The 19840-nt window shown below is 31.2% G+C and overlaps 3 protein-coding genes across 6 annotated transcripts; 1 reads left to right on the top strand and 2 right to left on the bottom strand.

Moving 5' to 3' along the window:
• Positions 1 to 4503: 4503 nt before the first annotated feature.
• On the top strand, positions 4504 to 5313 carry LOC112786606 (uncharacterized). The gene has a single exon (XM_025829976.1). The coding sequence runs from the start codon at positions 4504 to 4506 to the stop codon at positions 5311 to 5313; it is 810 nt and encodes a 269-aa protein (XP_025685761.1).
• A 769-nt stretch (positions 5314 to 6082) lies between these two features.
• LOC112782463 (pentatricopeptide repeat-containing protein At5g39710) lies at positions 6083 to 9962 on the bottom strand. 4 transcript variants are annotated; one of them, XM_025824853.3, is made up of 4 exons: positions 9697 to 9962; positions 6740 to 9231; positions 6530 to 6613; positions 6083 to 6402 (listed from the first exon to the last, which is right to left on the bottom strand). In XM_025824853.3, exon 2 carries the CDS (start codon positions 9189 to 9191, stop codon positions 6909 to 6911), a length of 2283 nt encoding a protein of 760 aa, XP_025680638.1. In that variant the 5' UTR covers positions 9192 to 9231; positions 9697 to 9962; the 3' UTR covers positions 6083 to 6402; positions 6530 to 6613; positions 6740 to 6908. The 4 variants fall into 4 exon arrangements, with proteins under 4 accessions (XP_025680638.1, XP_029152214.1, XP_029152213.1 ...); XM_029296381.2 differs by having other exon boundaries at positions 6083 to 6399; positions 6520 to 6613; XM_029296380.2 differs by having other exon boundaries at positions 6083 to 6399; positions 9697 to 9960.
• A 917-nt stretch (positions 9963 to 10879) lies between these two features.
• On the bottom strand, positions 10880 to 13961 carry LOC112782464 (peroxisomal nicotinamide adenine dinucleotide carrier). The gene is made up of 11 exons (XM_025824854.3): positions 13580 to 13961; positions 13334 to 13450; positions 13140 to 13214; positions 12898 to 13028; positions 12756 to 12810; positions 12363 to 12515; positions 12086 to 12154; positions 11895 to 11993; positions 11701 to 11769; positions 11550 to 11604; positions 10880 to 11408 (listed from the first exon to the last, which is right to left on the bottom strand). The coding sequence occupies exons 1-11, from the start codon at positions 13664 to 13666 to the stop codon at positions 11218 to 11220; spliced, it is 1101 nt and encodes a 366-aa protein (XP_025680639.1). The 5' UTR covers positions 13667 to 13961; the 3' UTR covers positions 10880 to 11217.
• Between the last annotated feature and the right edge of the window lie 5879 nt (positions 13962 to 19840).

The following is a 19840-nucleotide window of genomic DNA, read 5'->3' on the forward strand; positions in this document are numbered from 1 at the left end:
AAATAATTCCAATTTATTTGTAATATTTTATCATTAATGATGAAATATATATAATGTTAAATTAATTTTTTTGTAGCAATTAAATTTTTTATAATGTGGTAAAATATTCAAAACAAACACATTTATTATACTAATAAAATACATATTTTCTATTATTATTATTATTATTATTATTATTATTATTATTATTATTATTATTATTATTATTATTATTGAAGAGTATTTTTGAAAAATGAATTAAAATGTATTTTATTATAATCCTGTAAAAAAAGTGTAAAATTTATAAATAAAGAAATAAAAAGTGTAATTTAGAGATTTCTAAAAAAATCAAATATTTATATTCTTTGTTGATTTATCAGAGTTGTGAGAATATATATATATATATATATATATATATATATATATATATATATATATATATAACTGATGTTAAACAGCGGTTACCCCCTCTTTTTGAAAAAAAAAAAGGTTTATTTAATGAATGTTATAAGAAAACTAATAGTTAAAAAATAAAATAAATATTCTTCTATTACATTTAATGTATAAGATACTTAAAACATTTTCAATTAATTTACATTTTCTATTCAAACTTTTTACTTAAAATATTTTATTAACAAAGTTTTTTTATTTTTTAATAAAGGATAAATATTTCATTATATATCATGGACTCAGAGGTCTCTTTCTAAAATAAATTAATTAAGGTACATGTTCTTAACTATAGAAAATGTTGAACTCATGGTTCTCTTTGGTAGTGCAGTGCAGGAAAAAATTTCAAAAATGTCACTTTTAAGGATTGAACGAACTTATCAATCCAACGTTTCTTATGGTTATGTATTTCTAACTTAATTTATTTTGGATAAAAAAATCTTTCCCCACATTCTAGAATGCAGTACATGGGTTGGTAAATTATCATGAAATTAAAAATGGGCAATCGAGTTATAAAATCTATTTTTAGTGTATATCTACCCAACTGACCAACCACCAACAATAATAATAATAATGTATTTATAATTCATAATTGATCATTGAATCTTATTCATAATAAAAACTTCAAATTCAAATACTATTCAACTATGGTAAGTGCAATAGTCACAACAGAAATCCAATCCAACTCTTTTGACATTAGAGTAGATATACAATTCGCGTATTTATATATGTCTTAATTTCATAGTGCAGTATTCAATACAGTTCAACAATACAAGATATAATTAATTTAATGTCTTTGACACGATATATGTGTCAGGAATTACACCTTAATTTGTTAGGACTTTGCAAGATACAAAAAGGATAAAGGAGTCTAAGAAGATTTTGACTTTAAATTAAGTAGATAAGTAATGTATTTTTATCAATTTATTACGTAATCGTGATATTTATATACATATGTTAATTATTGTGATATATTTATTTATAAAAAATTGTTATGTAAATAATAATTTTTAGAGCGAAACTTCACCTATTTTAATAAGATTTATGATAAATAAAGAATAATTAATAAAAATTTAAAATATAATAAATATTTTACTATTCAAAATTACATCATTTCTATACTCATGTGGTAGTAAGTAATGGAATATGCATTACTGTACATAACAGAATACATAAACAATTTTATTTCGTTTTGTACTATATATTAACAGAAAGACATTTATGCCAATGAGTTATAACTCAAATAGCATAGTCTCCCCATACTCATCTAAGAGATCGCGGATTTGAATTTTTTTTTTATCTTTGGTATATATAAAAAAAAAAGACATTTATATCCACTATTTATTATCCTAAAGAATCTAATTGATATTTTTTTAAAAAAATTGATTAATCCGAGATCAAAATTCTTGAAGATTTAATTGTTGTTTTATTCTAGATATTTCCTAATTCCACCCGTTTAAAATTTGATCCTATTCAAGTTGAAAAATGCAAATTTGTCAAATGCAAGGTATATAATTCATGTGGGAGGGTGGGTAATAATGATCTCTTTAGCAACAAGGGTGGGTGATAAGTAAACAAGTATATTATCATAATCTCATTGTTCATAAATTCATTAAAATGTGTTATTTAAATTTAATTAAAAAATTAATTTTTTTTCGATTATTATTCACTAACTTTTTAAAATGACTTCTATATTATAACTTTTAAATTTTAAATCTTAAATTTTAATTCTAAATTTTAGATTCTCTAAAAAAGAAAGATTGAAAAAATAATTTTGTAAAATATTCAAATGCATCTACTACAAAAATACCCAAACCAAAGTATCATGGAGTATTATTGTGATATATTTTAGTTTAGGAGACTGAGTATAGAAATTAGAAACTTTGGTGGATCAATCTATGTGACCACTTTAATCATCACCAGAAAAAGTTAGCATTATTCCTAAAAATCCTTAGCAAACAAATGAAAAAGGAGAACTATAGAACACACAAAACGGTAACTTAACCGCTATCTTATCAGAAAAGAGAAAATAAAAAAGCATTCTCTTGCATCTTTATTCTTCTTTAGCTAAGGTGCTTGTTTTCCTTTAATTTCAACGGTAAATTTATTTAGAACTTGAATGACCCAATTATCTTATTAGATTTTTTTTTCATAGGCTTGTGTTTTAATTTAGTTTCATAAAGTTTCAACGGTTATTTGCCAGAATTTGAATGGCCACGGTTTTAATTATATGGAGAATTAGTGAATTTAGGAGTGTCAATGAATCGGATCCGATCTGCACCCTTTGCGAATCGGATCCGATCCGCACCCTTTGCGGATCGGATTGCGGATATCTGCTCGACATCCGCGTATCCGATCGGCGGATCCGCACTATAATAATTAAAAAATAAATAAATATATATATGTTTGGTATTATATTTACTTGTTTGTATGTTTTAGTTAGTAATTATTATTTATATATTGTATTATTTTATTTTTGTTATTTAGAGAGAGTTTGATTAAAAATACTTTAAGAATAAATAAGTTTAAAAGTATGAAAGAAATATTTTTATCGAATTCTTTTACATAGAAATATGATTAAAAAGAGAAGGTTTAATTATGCGGATATATCCGATATTCGATATTCGATCCGATCCGCACGGATCGAATCGGATCGGATCCGACACTAAAAAGTGCGGATATCATATCCGATCCGATGAAAATTGTGCGGATCAGATCGAATTTTCGGCTATATCCGATTCGATCCGATCCGCGGACACCGCTAAGTGAATTACAGAGGTATATAAAAGATTAACAGTCTTTCTTCTTGTTGATTGAATACCAATTGAGAAAATTATGAACAAACATCGAAAGAAGAGTAGATTTGGATGAATTTGCAACATTGACCTACTTTAATCATTTTACATGTTTCTTAATTATTATTTTTTTACTAGGAAGAAAGACTTTTATTCGGCAAGATAATCATACAATCATTGACAGCTAGAAGAGCCACCTACACGCCACAAAATTTTGACATTTAATTTAGAATCTATAAACAATTTAGAGAAGGAATTAAGTCACCGTGTGATCTATGATAAATACGGTGATTATTTAAAAAAAAAATATCTATATAAAAAAGTCAACGTATATAGAATTACGTCTTTACATTTTATAAAAAAAATATTATATTAATGTAAACACATTTTACTAGAACAGATTTTGATTATTCTAGTAATTATTTATTTAATTAAAAAAATAAATTAATATATATATATACTAATATATAATAAATGATTTGATAAGTAATTTTTAATATACATAAAATATTAAACAAAAAAATACTACAAAATACAATATATAAGGATTTTTTTTATATGAGATAATCTATGAAGTATAAACATTGAAGATCATATCATTATATTGCTCTATGACTATCAATAACATAATATCTTAACTCAATCATTTTATCATTTGTTACCCTTAAAAAATAGGTTCTTTTTTTATATAGAGGTAAAAGTAGTGATATATCTTAATATCGTAAATTTTGGTATTTTTTAAAATTGTAGAAGGTATATAAATTAAAGAGTCCGATTTTTGTATCTCAATTTTTTTATTTTTTTAACACAAATCAAACGGTCCGATTTGTGTACCTCTACAAATCAGACAATCTGATCTCTGTACATCTAACAAATCTGGACGATCCAACTTCTACTTCTCTAATTAGACGGCTTGTGTTTCACATTTAAAAATAACAATCTAACAGTTTACATTTCGAAAAAACCTCATTGCCACTCAAACATCAAAAACAAAAAGTATATATATCCAACAGTTTGTTACCTAGATGGAAGCTTCAAATTATTTCAAACCAAAAGCACATTAAAAAACTCATCATTGCACCAAAATCTAAATCTCCCTTTTTCCACTTTCACCTTTTGGTTACTTTTTTTCCTTGTCCATTGTCATCATGCTCATTCTCTGGTTCATTCTCATCAACTCTTAGTTTCTTACGCTGTTACCCACCCATATATATACGTTTGAACTTCAAATACGATTGCGAATTGATTCATCAAACACAAATAATAAATAAAAGCAGTTGAAATGGAAGTTGCCATAGCAGTTCCTATTCACTCTATGGACTTCAATTTCCACAGTAACTGCTCCTCCCCTTTCTTCACAGCACCTTCAACCCCGCAACAACAACAACAACAAAATAATTTCGATTTCGAATTCGAATTCAGCGGCCAACTCCAAAGACCTTCCCTCTCCGCCGCCGACGAGCTCTTCGACCGCGGCATGATCCGCCTTCTTAACACCGCATCTTCCATTGATCCACCACCGATACCAAAAGTAGCAACACATGAAAGGTTAAGAGAAGAAAAACCGCAATCGCAATCGCAATCGCAACCGCAACCGCAACCGCAGCAACAAAAACAGAGTGATGATAGCAAAAAAGAGAAGAAAGGCCTTTCATCCTTATTCTCCGAAACTGCGATATCTTCGTTCTTGTCATCGATTTGGTTCAGAAAACGATACCGAAAATGGAGGATAAAGGATATTCTACTGTTTCGCAGTGCATCAGAGGGAAGATATAAGGACAACGATGCGTTCAGAAAGTACGTGGTTCTGTCCAAAACGAAGCCGCATTACGACGAAGATGACGACGTCGGGAACTTGAGCTTCCGATCCACAGCGACGACGGCGACGGCGGAGGAGAATTCCGGTTCGGTGTCGAAACGGAGAGTTTCCGCTCACGAGTTGCATTACACGGTGAACCGGGCTGCCTCTGAGGAATTGAAGAAGAAAACAATGCTGCCTTACAAGCACGGTTTGTTAGGGTGCTTGAGCTTCAATGCAACTTCTGATTTACATCTCATTAGCTCAAGAGTTATGTCAATGGAACGTTCATGAATCATGAAAGGTTAATCTTCAGTTTGAACATCGACGGATCTGAACTTCATTCAAGAGTCTACTGCGAGGAATAGACAGAGTTAATACTCGACCAATCCAAGTTGGTTTGAAATTAGCTAGGTTAGTAGATTGGTGCATATATGTCATTAATTTCATTCATGTTGTTTCCGTTTCATCCACAAGGTGATTGAAAAATGGATGAGAAGGAGCGTTTCAATTTACACACAAGAATAGACAATATAGATTTACATTTACTACACAAGGTTATTATTAGTACACTGTATGTGGTAATGGTTGCTTTCAGTTTTTGGTATATTGTGTTTATTCAACGAAAATCTATTTCGACTTTAGCGTGATCATGAGATTGTCAAATACAATTAGAAGGTTGTATTAGCTTAATACGTCATGTTTGCAGAACAACTTGCATGTATTTTATGCTCCACTGGCATGTGCTTATGAAACTTATTTTGTTGAAAATTAAAAGCGTTATTTGTCAACCTAAATGAAGTATGATTAACAGAATAAAGAAATAGTTTAATTTTGATCCAGTAATTTACACTATCATATTATCAGATACTTAGTTCATGTGGTATTTATTGGATAAAAAATACAAGTGTTTTACCGAGACTACAAATGCAACAAAAAAGAAAAACGCCATATTTAAGTAAAATATTTTGGTTGATTTATTTTAATTTCATTTTCTAGAATTTGGAATTGACTTCAATTTTCTGAAATAACTCTTAAACGTTAGAAAAGAACTCCAGCATCCTTGAACAGGAAATCACAATATTCAACTAATAACATTTGCAAATTTGTAGCACAGCTCACTACTCTCTGAATAAGAATAATGAATGTCAATTCAACACTTAAAAAATCACTACCATTCATTAGCAATGCCATACAAGACTGCAACCCTGCTAGAATCCCCTGAACTTGTACCAGAGATTTCAGTGACATCCGGCAATAATGCTGTGCCCGGCTACTAGGATTCAGTCCGTTTCCTCAAGTCGTCGCATTTCTTCAAAATCTTGGCAGTTTTGAACTTCTACATCCTACTGGAGATTCCAGCATGCAGATTATCAATGTCTGCTGTTGTAATTTCATGCAAATCATTGTCAATTAGTCTAACTTTTGCATTTAGCTTTATCTATTGCTTTAATCATTAACAGCACTCAAATCTAAATCGTAAATACTATATAGTCTTACATGAACTTACATGTCCAGAGATAGTTTCTCAATTTAAGCAGCACTCCCACACCGTTTATATCTTTCATAAAAAGTAACTCCTCGAACTTGAAATCTAAAGGAAATTAAAAAAAAATTGTCATATTTGGTATTATGGAAATACTATGAAAGAATAGGAATGGCAATGGAAATAAAATGGATTCATCATTCCTATTGCATCCTATTGTTATTGTAGACATACCTGTCGTTAGGAATTTAGAAAGCAGATCAATATGGGAGACAAATTGAAATCTCATTCTTGACAAGAACCCGTCCCTGCATTCCAAGTCCTCAAGCACAATCATGCTAGATATTTAGCATGAAGGGGTGGTTCAAACTTCAATGCAACAAGTTCAACACAACGAAAAATATTATGTAGTTGCTGGAGAATATGTGAACTTCCCACCATCAGGTAGCAGGCCATCCTTGGCCATGTCAACTAGGACATTTATTGCAGCATCCATGTTACCTTCTTTGAAGTTAATTTCAAGAAGTACTTTCGCTACCTCGGCTTCACTGAGCCTGCAGCTCCTCAATATGTTTTGCATTACCTGACTCACCTCATCATTCATCCCTTTTCCAGATAGAGCTTTAACTAGAGCAATCACCGTTACAGTATGAGAAACAAAACCATGACGCACCATCTCCTTGTACAAATTGTACGCCTTATGAACATTTCCACCTCTAGAATGTCCATGTATCAATAAATTATAAACTGCTTCATTGGGCTTATAATTCTTCTCAAGCATTGTCTCAACAACTTGATCTGCTTCCTTCATTAAACCCTTCATGCAGAATCCTTTGACAAGAGCAACCACACTCTTAAATTCATTATTACTGCAGTTTTTTATCAGAGTATCGTATGTTACATCATTTGGTATAGATCCATCAGAAAACAACTTCAGAAGAAGCTTTTTTGCTTCTCTTGTCCTAGCTTTTTTATTAAGTCCATTAATAAGAACACTATACGTAACTACATCAGGCAGAAACCCCTTCTTTATCATTTCATCATGCAAATGGAGAGCCTTACCTAGTTCCCCTTCCACACAATAAGCATTTATCAAACTAGTGTAGGTACATTCATCGGGTGGAAGACCCCTGTTCATCATTTCTTGGAAGAGATCAAACGCTTCACCCAATTTCCTCTGCTGAGAGAGACCTTGAATAAGCGACGAATATGTGACAGCATCAGGCAGCACACCCTTTTCAACCATCTCAAGCTTCAACTTGAATGCCTTTCCCAACTCTAGAATTCGGCAGAATCCAGATATAACTGTGCTATAACTCACAACATCTGGGGACAACCCCCTCTCAACCATACCCCTTAACACTCCCATGGCTTCTTCCATTCTCTCCAAAACACAATATCCATGGACAAGTGCATTGTAGGTTATAATTGACGGCCAAAATCCACTAACAATCATTTCACTCAAAACCTTATAAGCCTCGTTCAACAACCCCTGCTGGCAGAAGCCATCAATTATAGTTGTATACGTCCTCTCATTTGGGCTCAGCCCTCTAACTCGCATCTGATTCAAAAACTCCATCGCACGGCCTAAATTCTTAGCCTTGCACATACTATTGATCAATGTGGTGTAAGTAACAACATTTGGAGACAGTCCCTTCCTTGCCATCTCGGCATGAAGAACAAGTGCCTGGTGGAAATTCCCTTCTTTACAGTATCCATTAACAAGCGTATTATAAGTCACCTCATCTGGTGCCAAGCCTCTCCTCTCCATCTCCGAAAGCAATTCCCTCGTCTCACTCATCCTCCCCTCACGACACAATCCGTTCATAACAGCATTATATGAAACCAGATTGGCTTCCACGCCCTTCCTTGACATCCCCCTCAACAACTCGAAAGCCTCCCCCACCCTCCTCGCCTTACAACATCCATCTATCAGAGTGTTAAAAGTAACCACATTTGGCAAACACCCACTCCTCTCCATCTCACGCATTACACCAAACCCTTCCTCTAACCTCCCTTCAACAATAAACCCCCTAATCAAAACATTATAAGTATATATATTTGGCGACACACCATTTTGATTCATATCCCTCAACACATACTCTGCATCGCTAACAGACAGCTTAAACCTCATAATAGCATCAAGCACTGTGTTGTACGCTAGCACACTAGGCATAAACCCATGATCTTTTGCCAAATGAATAATGTTCATTGCCTTGTGAGTTAAATTAAGACGAGAGTAAGACTTAACAAGCAAGTCAAAGACCGCAGAGCTGGAGTTGCAGGAGTGATAGGAGTCCCTGAGCTGGTGGAAAACGAGGGATCCCGTGGGGTCGTTTGGGGAAGTGGATAAAATGACTTCCTCAGCAAGGGATTGGGCATGGTTGAAGAGCTTGAACCGGGTGAGAAGATGAAGAGCAAGACACTTGCAAGGGAGGGTAAGGAAAGGGTGGGGACGAGCCCATTGGAGGAACTTGAGGAGGAGGGTGTGGGGCTTGTGGTGTTGGAGAGTGAGGAGGGCATAGGAGGCAGCATTGGGAGTGAAGTGAGGGGAGAGTGTGGGGAGGCAATGGGGATGACGTTTGAGGTACGTGATGGCCCTGTCGCCTATCAGGGTGTCTGAGGATGAGAAAGGGTTCTGGCTTTTAGGTTTGGGAGAGTCCATTGTGGGTTTTGGATGGTCCATGGGAGCACCGGTGACAGGGTTGGCAAGATGTTAATGCTGCCTGAAAAGAGGATAAAAGAATATGTTTTACTCAGAAATCCATACTCAATCACCCTCTACTCTTCAAAAGTCATACAAATATAAATATCTAACTAGAACTAACACAATTCTCTCTCAAACTAGACTTCAGAGAACCAAATCAGCAAAACTTAGGGGTTGAGAAAGGTTCAGAAAATTGAAGTACCAAAAATCAGAGTATAGGCAACCTCTTAACAGCATCCAATAATTCACACTTCATTATATACTACACATTTACCATGATAGAAAACTAACCTAACAGTTTGGCATAATCATCGTACAAAAATTCAGTAACTACAATTTAAAGCTTAATCCACAAATCATGTATATTGTACTAATTACTTACCATTACTCAATAAATACAATTACAGACACCGGCAACATCTACCAAAGACTGTAAATAAATAACTGAATCAGTATCAATGAGTTTTTTTTTTTTTTTTTTTACCTTTTTAGGCTTCTTCTCTTCGCTCTGTTTGTTCCATCAATTACACCATCAGCACACTCGTATACGTCGGCGACAACCGAATCAGAACCGGCGACTTCGGGGATCTCAAGGTGCGGCAACAATAGACGTCGTGCGGCAGTGCACGGCGGATCACGACCGGTGGCAGCTTAGGCAGTTATGGTTCCATTTGGAGGGAAGATGGGAGCAAGGAGCTGGCTTCTCCTGGATCAACTCAACGCGGTTCGATACTGTTGGGCCCAACATGCACTTGGATCATGGTTCTAATTCCATTTAATGGCCCATTTGAATTTTTTTTTTTACCAAAATAAGGAGACTCGAATCTTCGACCTCTTAGCTAAGTATGGGGAGACTATAGTCACTATACCATTTGAATTATAACTCATTGGCTTTCATTATTTTCTTTACTCGACAACCCTATTTAGAAATAAATTTAATTTTAATACACAGTTAATATAAAAAAGTTTATCCAATCACATTTAGTTTTATAGATAAGAATTTACAAGATAGACATAAAAATAGTTATTTTTACTAATATAATAATATATAATTGAATTTATATGTAAAGCTATTCATAGTGTGTTAAAATTAAATCTATACTTTTATATCTATATATTATACTATATATAATAGGAAGAGCAATGTTATACAACCAGTAAATATTATGATTTTAAATCAGTATTTATCTAATAATAATTTATACTCATATTTATAGAAGTTTATACACGAAAAACATATAGTTTGCACATATGTTTACTAAATTTATACACGTAAATTAATATAATTTGTACCTATTTTTTTAAGAATTTACACACATAAATTATTAAAATATATTTGTTGAAAAAAAATTTAATATTTAATTATTTATACTAATCAAATAATACTAAAATTATTAAAAACGGCTTAACTCCAAGAATTTCTCTGATAAGAATATAGAAGATAATTAGTGTAATTTTTTTCAACAATTCTCTTCATCATAAATGCTGTAACAAAAAATTGTTAATTCTAAGAGTTAAACCTTTGACTTTTCAATTCTAATGTAATATACTTATGATCTTAGATAGGCTCAATTTTTATTATTATTATTATTATTATTATTATTATAAAAAAGTCAATTAGTAGGCAGTGGCCATTAATATAGTAGTTCTTGTAAAGAACAAAACAATTAGCTATAATTAGAGATAAAATCCCTCAATCATATTCATAACAATAGCAATACATGGTGATGCTAGCACGCAACAATTTTATAATGTTTGCAACGTGCCGCAAATATATGATTACAAATGAAGGTTGACAAAAAAAAAGGGTGCTCTTAATATTCACGTTTGAGACTAAATATCAGCTTCATTAGCTCTCCAAAGCTGTCAAAGTTAGTCTTACTTTTATGCTTCACCACAAGCTGTGACTGTGAGCATTATAACTGCATTGGGAAGAGGAAGTTTCTTCCATATGGCAAAGTTTATCTGCTCATTTCTTTCTTTAGCTTCTAAGGAGGAATGAAAGTTAATTCCTTAAATTTGATACAACTTTTTTGCTCTTATCTGCCAATGAAATGAAAACCTTAACAAGCTCCTCCTTAATCATGAATAGAACAGAAGCTGCAAAAACACTCTGTACTATCTTTGTGCTCATCCCTTTATAAAAACCAGGCAATCCTTCATAACGGATCATTTTCAGTATTGCATCAAAGGTACCTGCATTTGTAACATTAGAAAAGGTCAAAAGAAAAAAATTGAAAGGTTAAAGTGGTATTGTGGAAAATAACATTATATAAAACAACAATGTAAAAAGTCCAAAGGAAGAGTTGATATTCATGGAATCTATCTAAAGCAAACCTGAGTATCTTAATGAGTTACTAGCACCAATCTCCTGTTTTGCTTGAAGCCTTGACTGCAATATGAAGTTATAAGACTCATTAGGCATATACAAGAGAACTAGATCTGCAAAATAGTCACTTCATATATATATATATATATATGGTTTTACCTTGACAACCAGTAAGGGATATGTTGAAACGGTTGCTCCAAGTTTTGCTAATGCTCCAAGGAGAAAGACCTTGAGAGATGAATGTATGTGTTTAGAAATAAAGAAGAGTCAAATTGAATTTCAACAAATATCACAGAGATCAATGTAATTTTCCATCAAACAAATTAAAAGGGGTTTCTAACTGTGCTCTATACCTCCAATGCAGTTACATTACCCTGCTTCTTAGACGATCGCGCCCTTAGACGCTTTAATGAGCTCTCATAAATCATAAACTGTATTGATGGATTGCAGACCTGTAATTCAAATTCCAACTCTTAAAAAGGATTATATGTCTAAATCTTCTTCATGAACTTAACACATCAATGTAACAGATTATGAGGCTAACCATAATAAGTGCAGGGATGACACCCTTCCAAAATCCAACAATACCAGCTTCGCTATACACTTCATTAGCCTTTCATCCAAAACAAAATCAGCATTATCAAAAGAGAAAACATCTCATGTGACCAGAAATATGACAACTCTAAAATAGCATATACTTTTCTTTCAATACTACAATGACAAATCTAAAATTGAAGTATGTCCTGAATCATTCCCTGACCAATGTGACAACATAAGTGATAATCAAAAGTATAATGTGCAAGAAGAATCCAGAGACTAACTGCATGTATAGTTCCATATGGCCGCGGTTTCTTAGAATCAAGTTCAGCCAATTTCTCTCGTAATATTGAGCCTGCTAAGCTGCTTTCAGAAGCTGCCATCCTCAAGGCCTCTTTCTTTTCCTCCATGATTTTTCTTTCTGCTTGAGTATGTGTCTAGAATCAAACAATAAGTAAATGTCACATCGAAATTGGACCCAAAACATGGTTGCATTGTTTATATAATGCATCATGGAAATTGGACAATGACCATTATTAAGAATTCTAAGTCACCCTATACCACATAACCTAGGAATGCCAATCTTAGATTATAAATCTTAATATGAAAAGCAATCATAATGACATACAAACTCAAAATTGTAGTAAAATATACAGTATTGAATGCGTGGCGCCTACCTGCATACGAGTCACAAGAACCCATATTGGGTTTGTTAGCAGCACATTCAAGGACCTGCAAAATGAGACAATTACAGCAATATAAATAACAATACAAATCAAAGAATCAAAATGAGAGAAAAGTAGAGATAGTATTGTTCACCCAGCAATAGCAGCAACAACAAGCCAACCAAACATTCCAACAGTACCATCTCCATGGCCTTTAAGTTTTCTAGCAGCTGCAATAGCCACTGCCTTGTTCTTGAAAATCTGATAGAAATAATAGTATATTCCCTGACACCATTTGAAATAGCATAATTCAGATGAAACCCTAACAATAACAACACAAAATACACAATCATCATATCACAGAACTAAACCTTGAATAACATTGAAATTGATAACCTGTGAAGCAGCAGTTCCAAGCAGAGAAGGCTTAAGGCCACTGTAGAGTCCACCCCAACCCTCACTTCCAATTACCTGACCAAAAAAAAAAAAAAATCATAAATTTTATAAACAAATTAAAACATGATCCGAAATAGGGAAAATAAAAGAGAACAACATAAAAAGAGGAGAATTAAATTAAATTAAATTAACACATGAAGGATCTGAAGAAGAGTGCCAGGAGCAGAAGTAGTGGTTGTATTGGAGGACTGAAGAAGCAAACTCTGCTTGTTCCTCTTCAGTGTTCTCTCAGTTTGCTGACGCGTGTTTACCTTCAAATTACAATGGAAAATTGGTTAGAATACTAATAAATAAATAAATAAATAAATAAAATTAAGAAGAAGAAGAAGAAGAAGAAGAAGAAGAAGAAGAAGAAGAAGAAGAAGAAGAAGAAGAGGTACCGTTTGAAGAGGATAAGTTATGATTTGAGCAATGATACCGCCACCAGCACCGGCCAAGCCATTTGCTAGTGCGTTTGATTCTGACATGCTGCTTCTTTTTCTTACTTTTTTTTTTTTTTGGTTCACTTCAAAATTCAGAATTTCACATAGATGTGGCAGAAGAAGAACGGATAGAGTAGCTCAGAAACTGAAGCTGAGTGAGTTTTGGTCAATTTTGTTTCTTGTTAATTCCGAAGGTTTTGATTTGATTAGTTAGTACTTAGTTGAATATGCTTATCAAACAGTTATGACTTGTGGTTGTGGTGTAATAACTGCCTCAGCCCTCATGCTTGTTATTTGTTAACCTCATATGGTAGTTATACACTGTTAGAAAGTTAGTTACACTCTATTGACTTGTGTAAATGAAAAGAGTAAGTTCATAATAGGCTGTCAAATGGGTCAGGTTGGACCATTTAGGTCCGGCCATTTAGGTCCATAGGTTAAATAAATTGATCCGTTTAAATTCGCTTTATTTGCAGGTCATTATTTTTCAGTCGGACTCGTTTATGGTCAGTCCAACTGATTAAATAGGCTGGTCTATTTACCTTTTTATTTTATTTTTTAAAAAATATTTTGACAAAAAATTATCACTTTTAAATATACTGTATTTTTTTTAATTGATGGATCGAATTTCCAAGTCGGATTGAAAAAAATATTGGCTAAAAATGTTACTTTTTAAAAAAATATATAAAAAAAATTAACGGACCACCTGTTTAGTATGCAGGCTAGTCCGTTTAACCTGTCATTTTTTTTGGTTAATAGAACTCAGCCTGTTTAGCCCGAAATTTAAACGGACTTAATTTTAAAGGCAATGTCTGCCGATATTATAACAAATATTTTCATGAATAATTATTTATTAGTGAAAGCTCACGTGCATATTTGTTAAAAAATTGATAGTTAAAAATTGTTAGATGATGATTTAGTCAAGTTTATTAGATTATCTAACGATTATCAAATATCATGCGAGTTTTTACTTTATTTATTTTAAGAGAAATCTAAGCCGTTAAAATTGATTTTGAGAGTAAAAAACACGTTAAAATATAAAATATATTTTAAAAATAAATTAAACTATATATATTTATACACAAATATATAGTATCTAATTTTAATAATAGCGTTTTCGAAAATTTTATACGTAGAAACACAGAGAATTAGGTATTATATTGATTTACCAATAGCATTTTTTCAAGTTATTTTTAAATTCAAAATTACTAACTGAATTCAAGGTTATGATTATATATATATATATATATATATATATAACATTTGCACAGTTTAATTTAGGAGAGTAGATGAAAAAAATGAAGTTATCATCTCTTAATTGATTTAGGAGAGTTTCATTATCATTATGCATATGAAAAAATTTAAAAATTCCAATTAATTATTCCATACTCATTTTTCCGGATAGAATTTTCTCTCTAATGCTTTGCCCCTCTCATTTTATAGTTAGATGTACAAGTACAACAAAAACAAAATTTTTTTGGTATCATCTTAGAAAACTTTCCCAACTAATAATTTCTCTTTATATTTTTTTTGGTGACTAATAATTTCTCTTTATATATAGTTATATTTAAACACAATTTTTTTTTTCGTTTTTGCTTCTAATTCTTAAATCGGTTAATCCTAAACAGATTAATCCCAACTCCCAAACTTCTCTCACCTCAATCTTATATTCTTGAAACACAACCATATTTCTTCTCCTCCAAATTAAACTTCATATACTAGTATCCAGTTTAAAGTATAATTACCTAATGACTCCATTTTCATTTAATCTCCCCACACTATGTGTTTCTAATTTTGTTTCTAGTTATACAATACAGACCAAAACAATTGAAGACTCCTTTATACGATCTACACTGCAGAAAGCAATCTTTTAGCACTCACCATACAATATATCACGCCACAAGGATGAATAATATTTTGAATTCAACTCTCAAAATAAATTATTTTCAAAAAAATAATTGACAAATTAATTCCTAATTTTTTTTTAAAAAAATCAAATAAATTAATTAAAAATATATAATGTTACTCTTATTTTTTACAAGCTAATTCGCACATGATTTATTTACATTATATATTTGTATGAATTTAAAAAAAATGACATTATTAAAATTAAAGTCAGAATTATTTATTTTCATTAATTTATATTAATTTTTTTTTTATGCATTCTGTCAATACCTAGGTCTATACTCCAATAGAGAGGTGGTAATGGAATGGGTATTTGTCCTATCCAAACCGCTTTGCCATACAAAAATTCGCATTCGCATAAAATCCGTTTTGCTTTCATTTGTAGGTAATAAAAAGTTGAACTCTAACCCACTTTCTATGGATATCAGTCCCATTTATATTTGTCTTTATAATGATTAAAATTCAATAAATAAAATTAAATTTTAAAATTTATATAACCATCATTACATATATAATATAAATTAAAATAAAAACTTAAGTATGATACAATATTATTGATAATTTTACTTATTGAGGTGTGTATTACCTAAATCCGACCATGTCCTATCCAAAATTCGTCCCACTAAAAATCTATCTCGCACCGGGACGTGTAAGAACGAAGTAGATACTTGTAAATTCGAATAATGTTGTCATCCCTACTCCAATGACCTAAGTTTTACTAGTAACTCCAACATCTTCAACACGAAAATAAGATCAAATAAGACTCCGAAACTATATAATCCAACCAGGCCCAAAAAGCCAGATGGGATAGCAATGACGCGATTAGGTCTTAAGTCGGGCTTATAAACTCATTATCCGGCCTAATTTGGAGAGTAAGCATATATGATGTAAACTGCTACATTATTAAGGGTGACAATCATTGCGCGATTTACTAGAGCAAATCTACCAAAATGATAAATCATGCTCAACTTTTTTTTTAAGTTAGGAATAAGAATTGAACTCGTAATCTCTTAGAAGACTATACTATTTGAATTATAGTTTATTGACATAAATCACCCTCACTTACCTGTAAATATTCACCTCGGATAATTTTTCAATCAAATTACACATTATTAAAATTCATATTGACTTTAACATCAGAGTTTTTTTTAGGTATCTCAGTTGCTATATCAGGAACACTTCAAAAATTTTGAAACATCACTGCATTAGTAATAATAAAAAGTGTTGTTCCCTAATATTTTTTATTCAATAAATTAAATATGGATAACTAAAGAATAAATAAATAAATTTGAACAATTCTAATTAAATCTAGGATCTTTTTTCCTTCGTTTAATAAACCTCCATATATAGCTTTTTTTTTTATGATGGGGGCAGGATCCTCTTAGACGAAGAGATCCCATACAATCAAAATTTAAAGCTAATGTAATATCCGGAGGAGCAGCATCAAAAATATGCAGACCGAAAGGTAAATTTTGGCTTTTTTTTGCTAACACATCCGCAACCGAATTAGCTTCTCGAAGAGAGTGGGACCAAGAAATATTTGCAATTCTACCAGCCTGAATACCAATGTCTTCTACAGGGGAGCACAAGGGTGGCTGGCAGGGCACTCATTTTTCAAAAGGTGGAGGGCAGAGGCAGAGTCCGATTCCACAATAAGAGTTGTATACTCTTGAGCATTGGCAATTTGTAAACCACGGGCAATGTCCCACAATTCAACGTGCGTTATCGAGCAGCTTTCAAGATTGTAAAAGAAACCCAGAATAAACCTTCCTAAGTGATCCTTAAACAAACCACCACAAACAGCGCTATTTAGATGGCCTAAAAAAGATCTATTCACATTGAATTTTAATATTTTTTTTGGTGGCGGAAGCCATCAAATGAGACACTGTGGTTCAACATTGACAGTACTCCTTCTTTAGTATCTATCAATCTTTAGGATCTCGTCAGTTCGGACTTTAATTTGGTGCACGGCCATGAAAATTAGGAAGTTTGAGAGCAAACAAAAAATAATTTGCTTAAATTAATTATTAGGAACAATCCATGAGCCTAGTAGCATGCATGATTGAGGAAGGAGGTGTCCACGTTATTTTTAATTTCCAAAGTTAGTTGCTCCATATTCACCTCTTTCATTGAATGATGACAAAAGCTTAGACAATATATTCCATATAATTAAAAAGATGAATGAAGAATATTGGTCAATTACGTCACCGAATAAACAAAAAGGCAAAAGGTCAAGAACAACAAATTTGGAAAATTAAATACCAATTTATTTGGTTCACATATATAACACAGGAATCATTGCATATTGTGTTCCCTTAGTTCCGAGCTGTATGTATCAATCACATATCATATTCCATTATTGTTCTCTCTCTTTATAAGGTCTCATTGAAAATACACTTCACCGAAACTTTGGCACGTTTAATCCATTATATATTTTTATCTCCAACGGTCCAACCAAATTATTAACAATAATTATAACAAAACTGTGACACCTTTAACTACATGCATATAATGGCAGAGCTTGAAATAAAATTTTGAAGGGGTAAAAAATTTAATATAAAAATTTAATAATAATATTTATATTAAAATAAGATTTATAAATATAATTATTTTTTAAGTTTGTTATTAATAAGATAATAAATAAATAATTTTACAAATAAAAAATATAAAATAATTTATAATAGTATTCTTTGAGTCTTTAATGACTTCAATCTTCAATAATTGAATTAAAATTAAATTTTTCAACAATTTATAATATTTATTAAATTTTTTATTATTAATTTATACAAATATAATAATATCAATACTTATTAAATATTTTAATATTATTTTATCATATAAAAAATTATATTAAATAAACAATAAAATAAAAAATAATATTAAATTAAATAAATAAAAAATAAAAAGCTACAAAAGCTGTCTAATCTTTCTTTATTCTAAAACTAAAAATGATTGTACAATAAAAGTATGAGATGAAAATTGAACCTAAACTATTATTTATTTTTTTAAGAAGTACTACTAATTTTTTTATAAAAAATTTGGGAGGACCATAGCCTCCATTGTCTCATCTAAACTCCGTCCATGCATGCATGTGTTTTAGAATTCGTTTGTTGTATCCCTCATATAGTAAATTTTGTCCCCACCTACCTCTAAAAATCAAAATGCGAAAATGTTTGATAACTAAACAAATTTAGTTTTTTTTGAAAATTAAAAGAGCTCAATATACTAAGGTGGAGCATATAGGATCAAACATAAATTTAGATAAATTCAGTCAAAATTTATCTTATTTAGTATTTATTATTAATAAATGTTAATAATAAATATTAAATAAGACAAGTTTTGAATGTTTTTTTTTTTTTTCTAACATTATTGTTAAAATGTTTATCTACATACAGTATGATGATTGTTCAATAGTAGCTAACAAATAATTTTCATTCAATGTACGAGAATACTTGTTTATTTAGTTGTTGCATAGTTTTATTTGGTCAAACGATTTATTATATCATGTATCTAGAGTAGTTTCACGTAGAGGGTCATTATCATACATATATAGATTTAATATTTATATGATGATTCTCCTTGTCAAAGATAGATGAGGAGTTTTTTTTTTTTCTTTTTTTGTATAGTCTTGATGATGAGGTTACACGTAAAAAAAAAAATACTAAACCAAAAATAAAATTGTTAACATTTATTGAAAACTTAAACATATATGTCATTATATTTTCTATTCGTGTGCTTTTAGTGAGACACTCCTTATTTGAAAAAAAACAACTCATATTTATTCACTGACATTTTTTTTTTGGCACTTTCATTCACATTTTTGTAGCTATTATTGGCACCAACAAAATGAATCACCCTCGGGGTTTTCTAAAAGAATAAATTTGAAATAAGAGAGACAGCATTTGCTTTAATTTCCTCTGTCCCCACCTTCTTCCATCTTCGCTCCCATAATACAGCTAATGAATTTTCCTACCTACTCCACCTATAAGGACAAATTTATATAAATTAGCATACATATATACATATTACATACTCCTATAATTTGAAGTATTATATAATAGTATTTTTTTTAACCAAATTTGGCTGTTGTAACGGATAGCTCATTAGTCCATTTAACTAAGTGTTCAATACTGCAGCGAATTAATATTTGATTTGTTGGGTTGAAAAATACTGTAAGAAATTAAATAATATATATAATAATATTTTTTTGCAACAAAAATAAGATAATTTCGATGATAATTAATCTATCAGTCAATATATACAAGCCTCCGATTTTCTTTGAAGACTTACAATGTACAAAGATCTTTAATTTGT

This window comes from Arachis hypogaea, chromosome 20 (genome assembly GCF_003086295.3).
Source record: "Arachis hypogaea cultivar Tifrunner chromosome 20, arahy.Tifrunner.gnm2.J5K5, whole genome shotgun sequence".
NCBI lineage: Eukaryota > Viridiplantae > Streptophyta > Magnoliopsida > Fabales > Fabaceae > Arachis > Arachis hypogaea.

Bases quoted from the DNA above. Each gene is read 5' to 3' on its own strand.
- LOC112786606 (XM_025829976.1), top strand. From the start codon at position 4,504: ATGGAAGTTGCCATAGCAGTTCCTATTCACTCTATGGACTTCAATTTC.
- LOC112782463 (XM_025824853.3), bottom strand. From the start codon at position 9,191: ATGGACCATCCAAAACCCACAATGGACTCTCCCAAACCTAAAAGCCAG.
- LOC112782464 (XM_025824854.3), bottom strand. From the start codon at position 13,666: ATGTCAGAATCAAACGCACTAGCAAATGGCTTGGCCGGTGCTGGTGGC. The intron at 12,811-12,897 runs GTGAACAATACT...CTCATTTTGCAG, and splicing joins GTTGTTGCTGCTATTGCTGG to GTCCTTGAATGTGCTGCTAA. The intron at 11,605-11,700 runs GTAAAACCATAT...TTCATATTGCAG, and splicing joins ATCCCTTACTGGTTGTCAAG to TCAAGGCTTCAAGCAAAACA.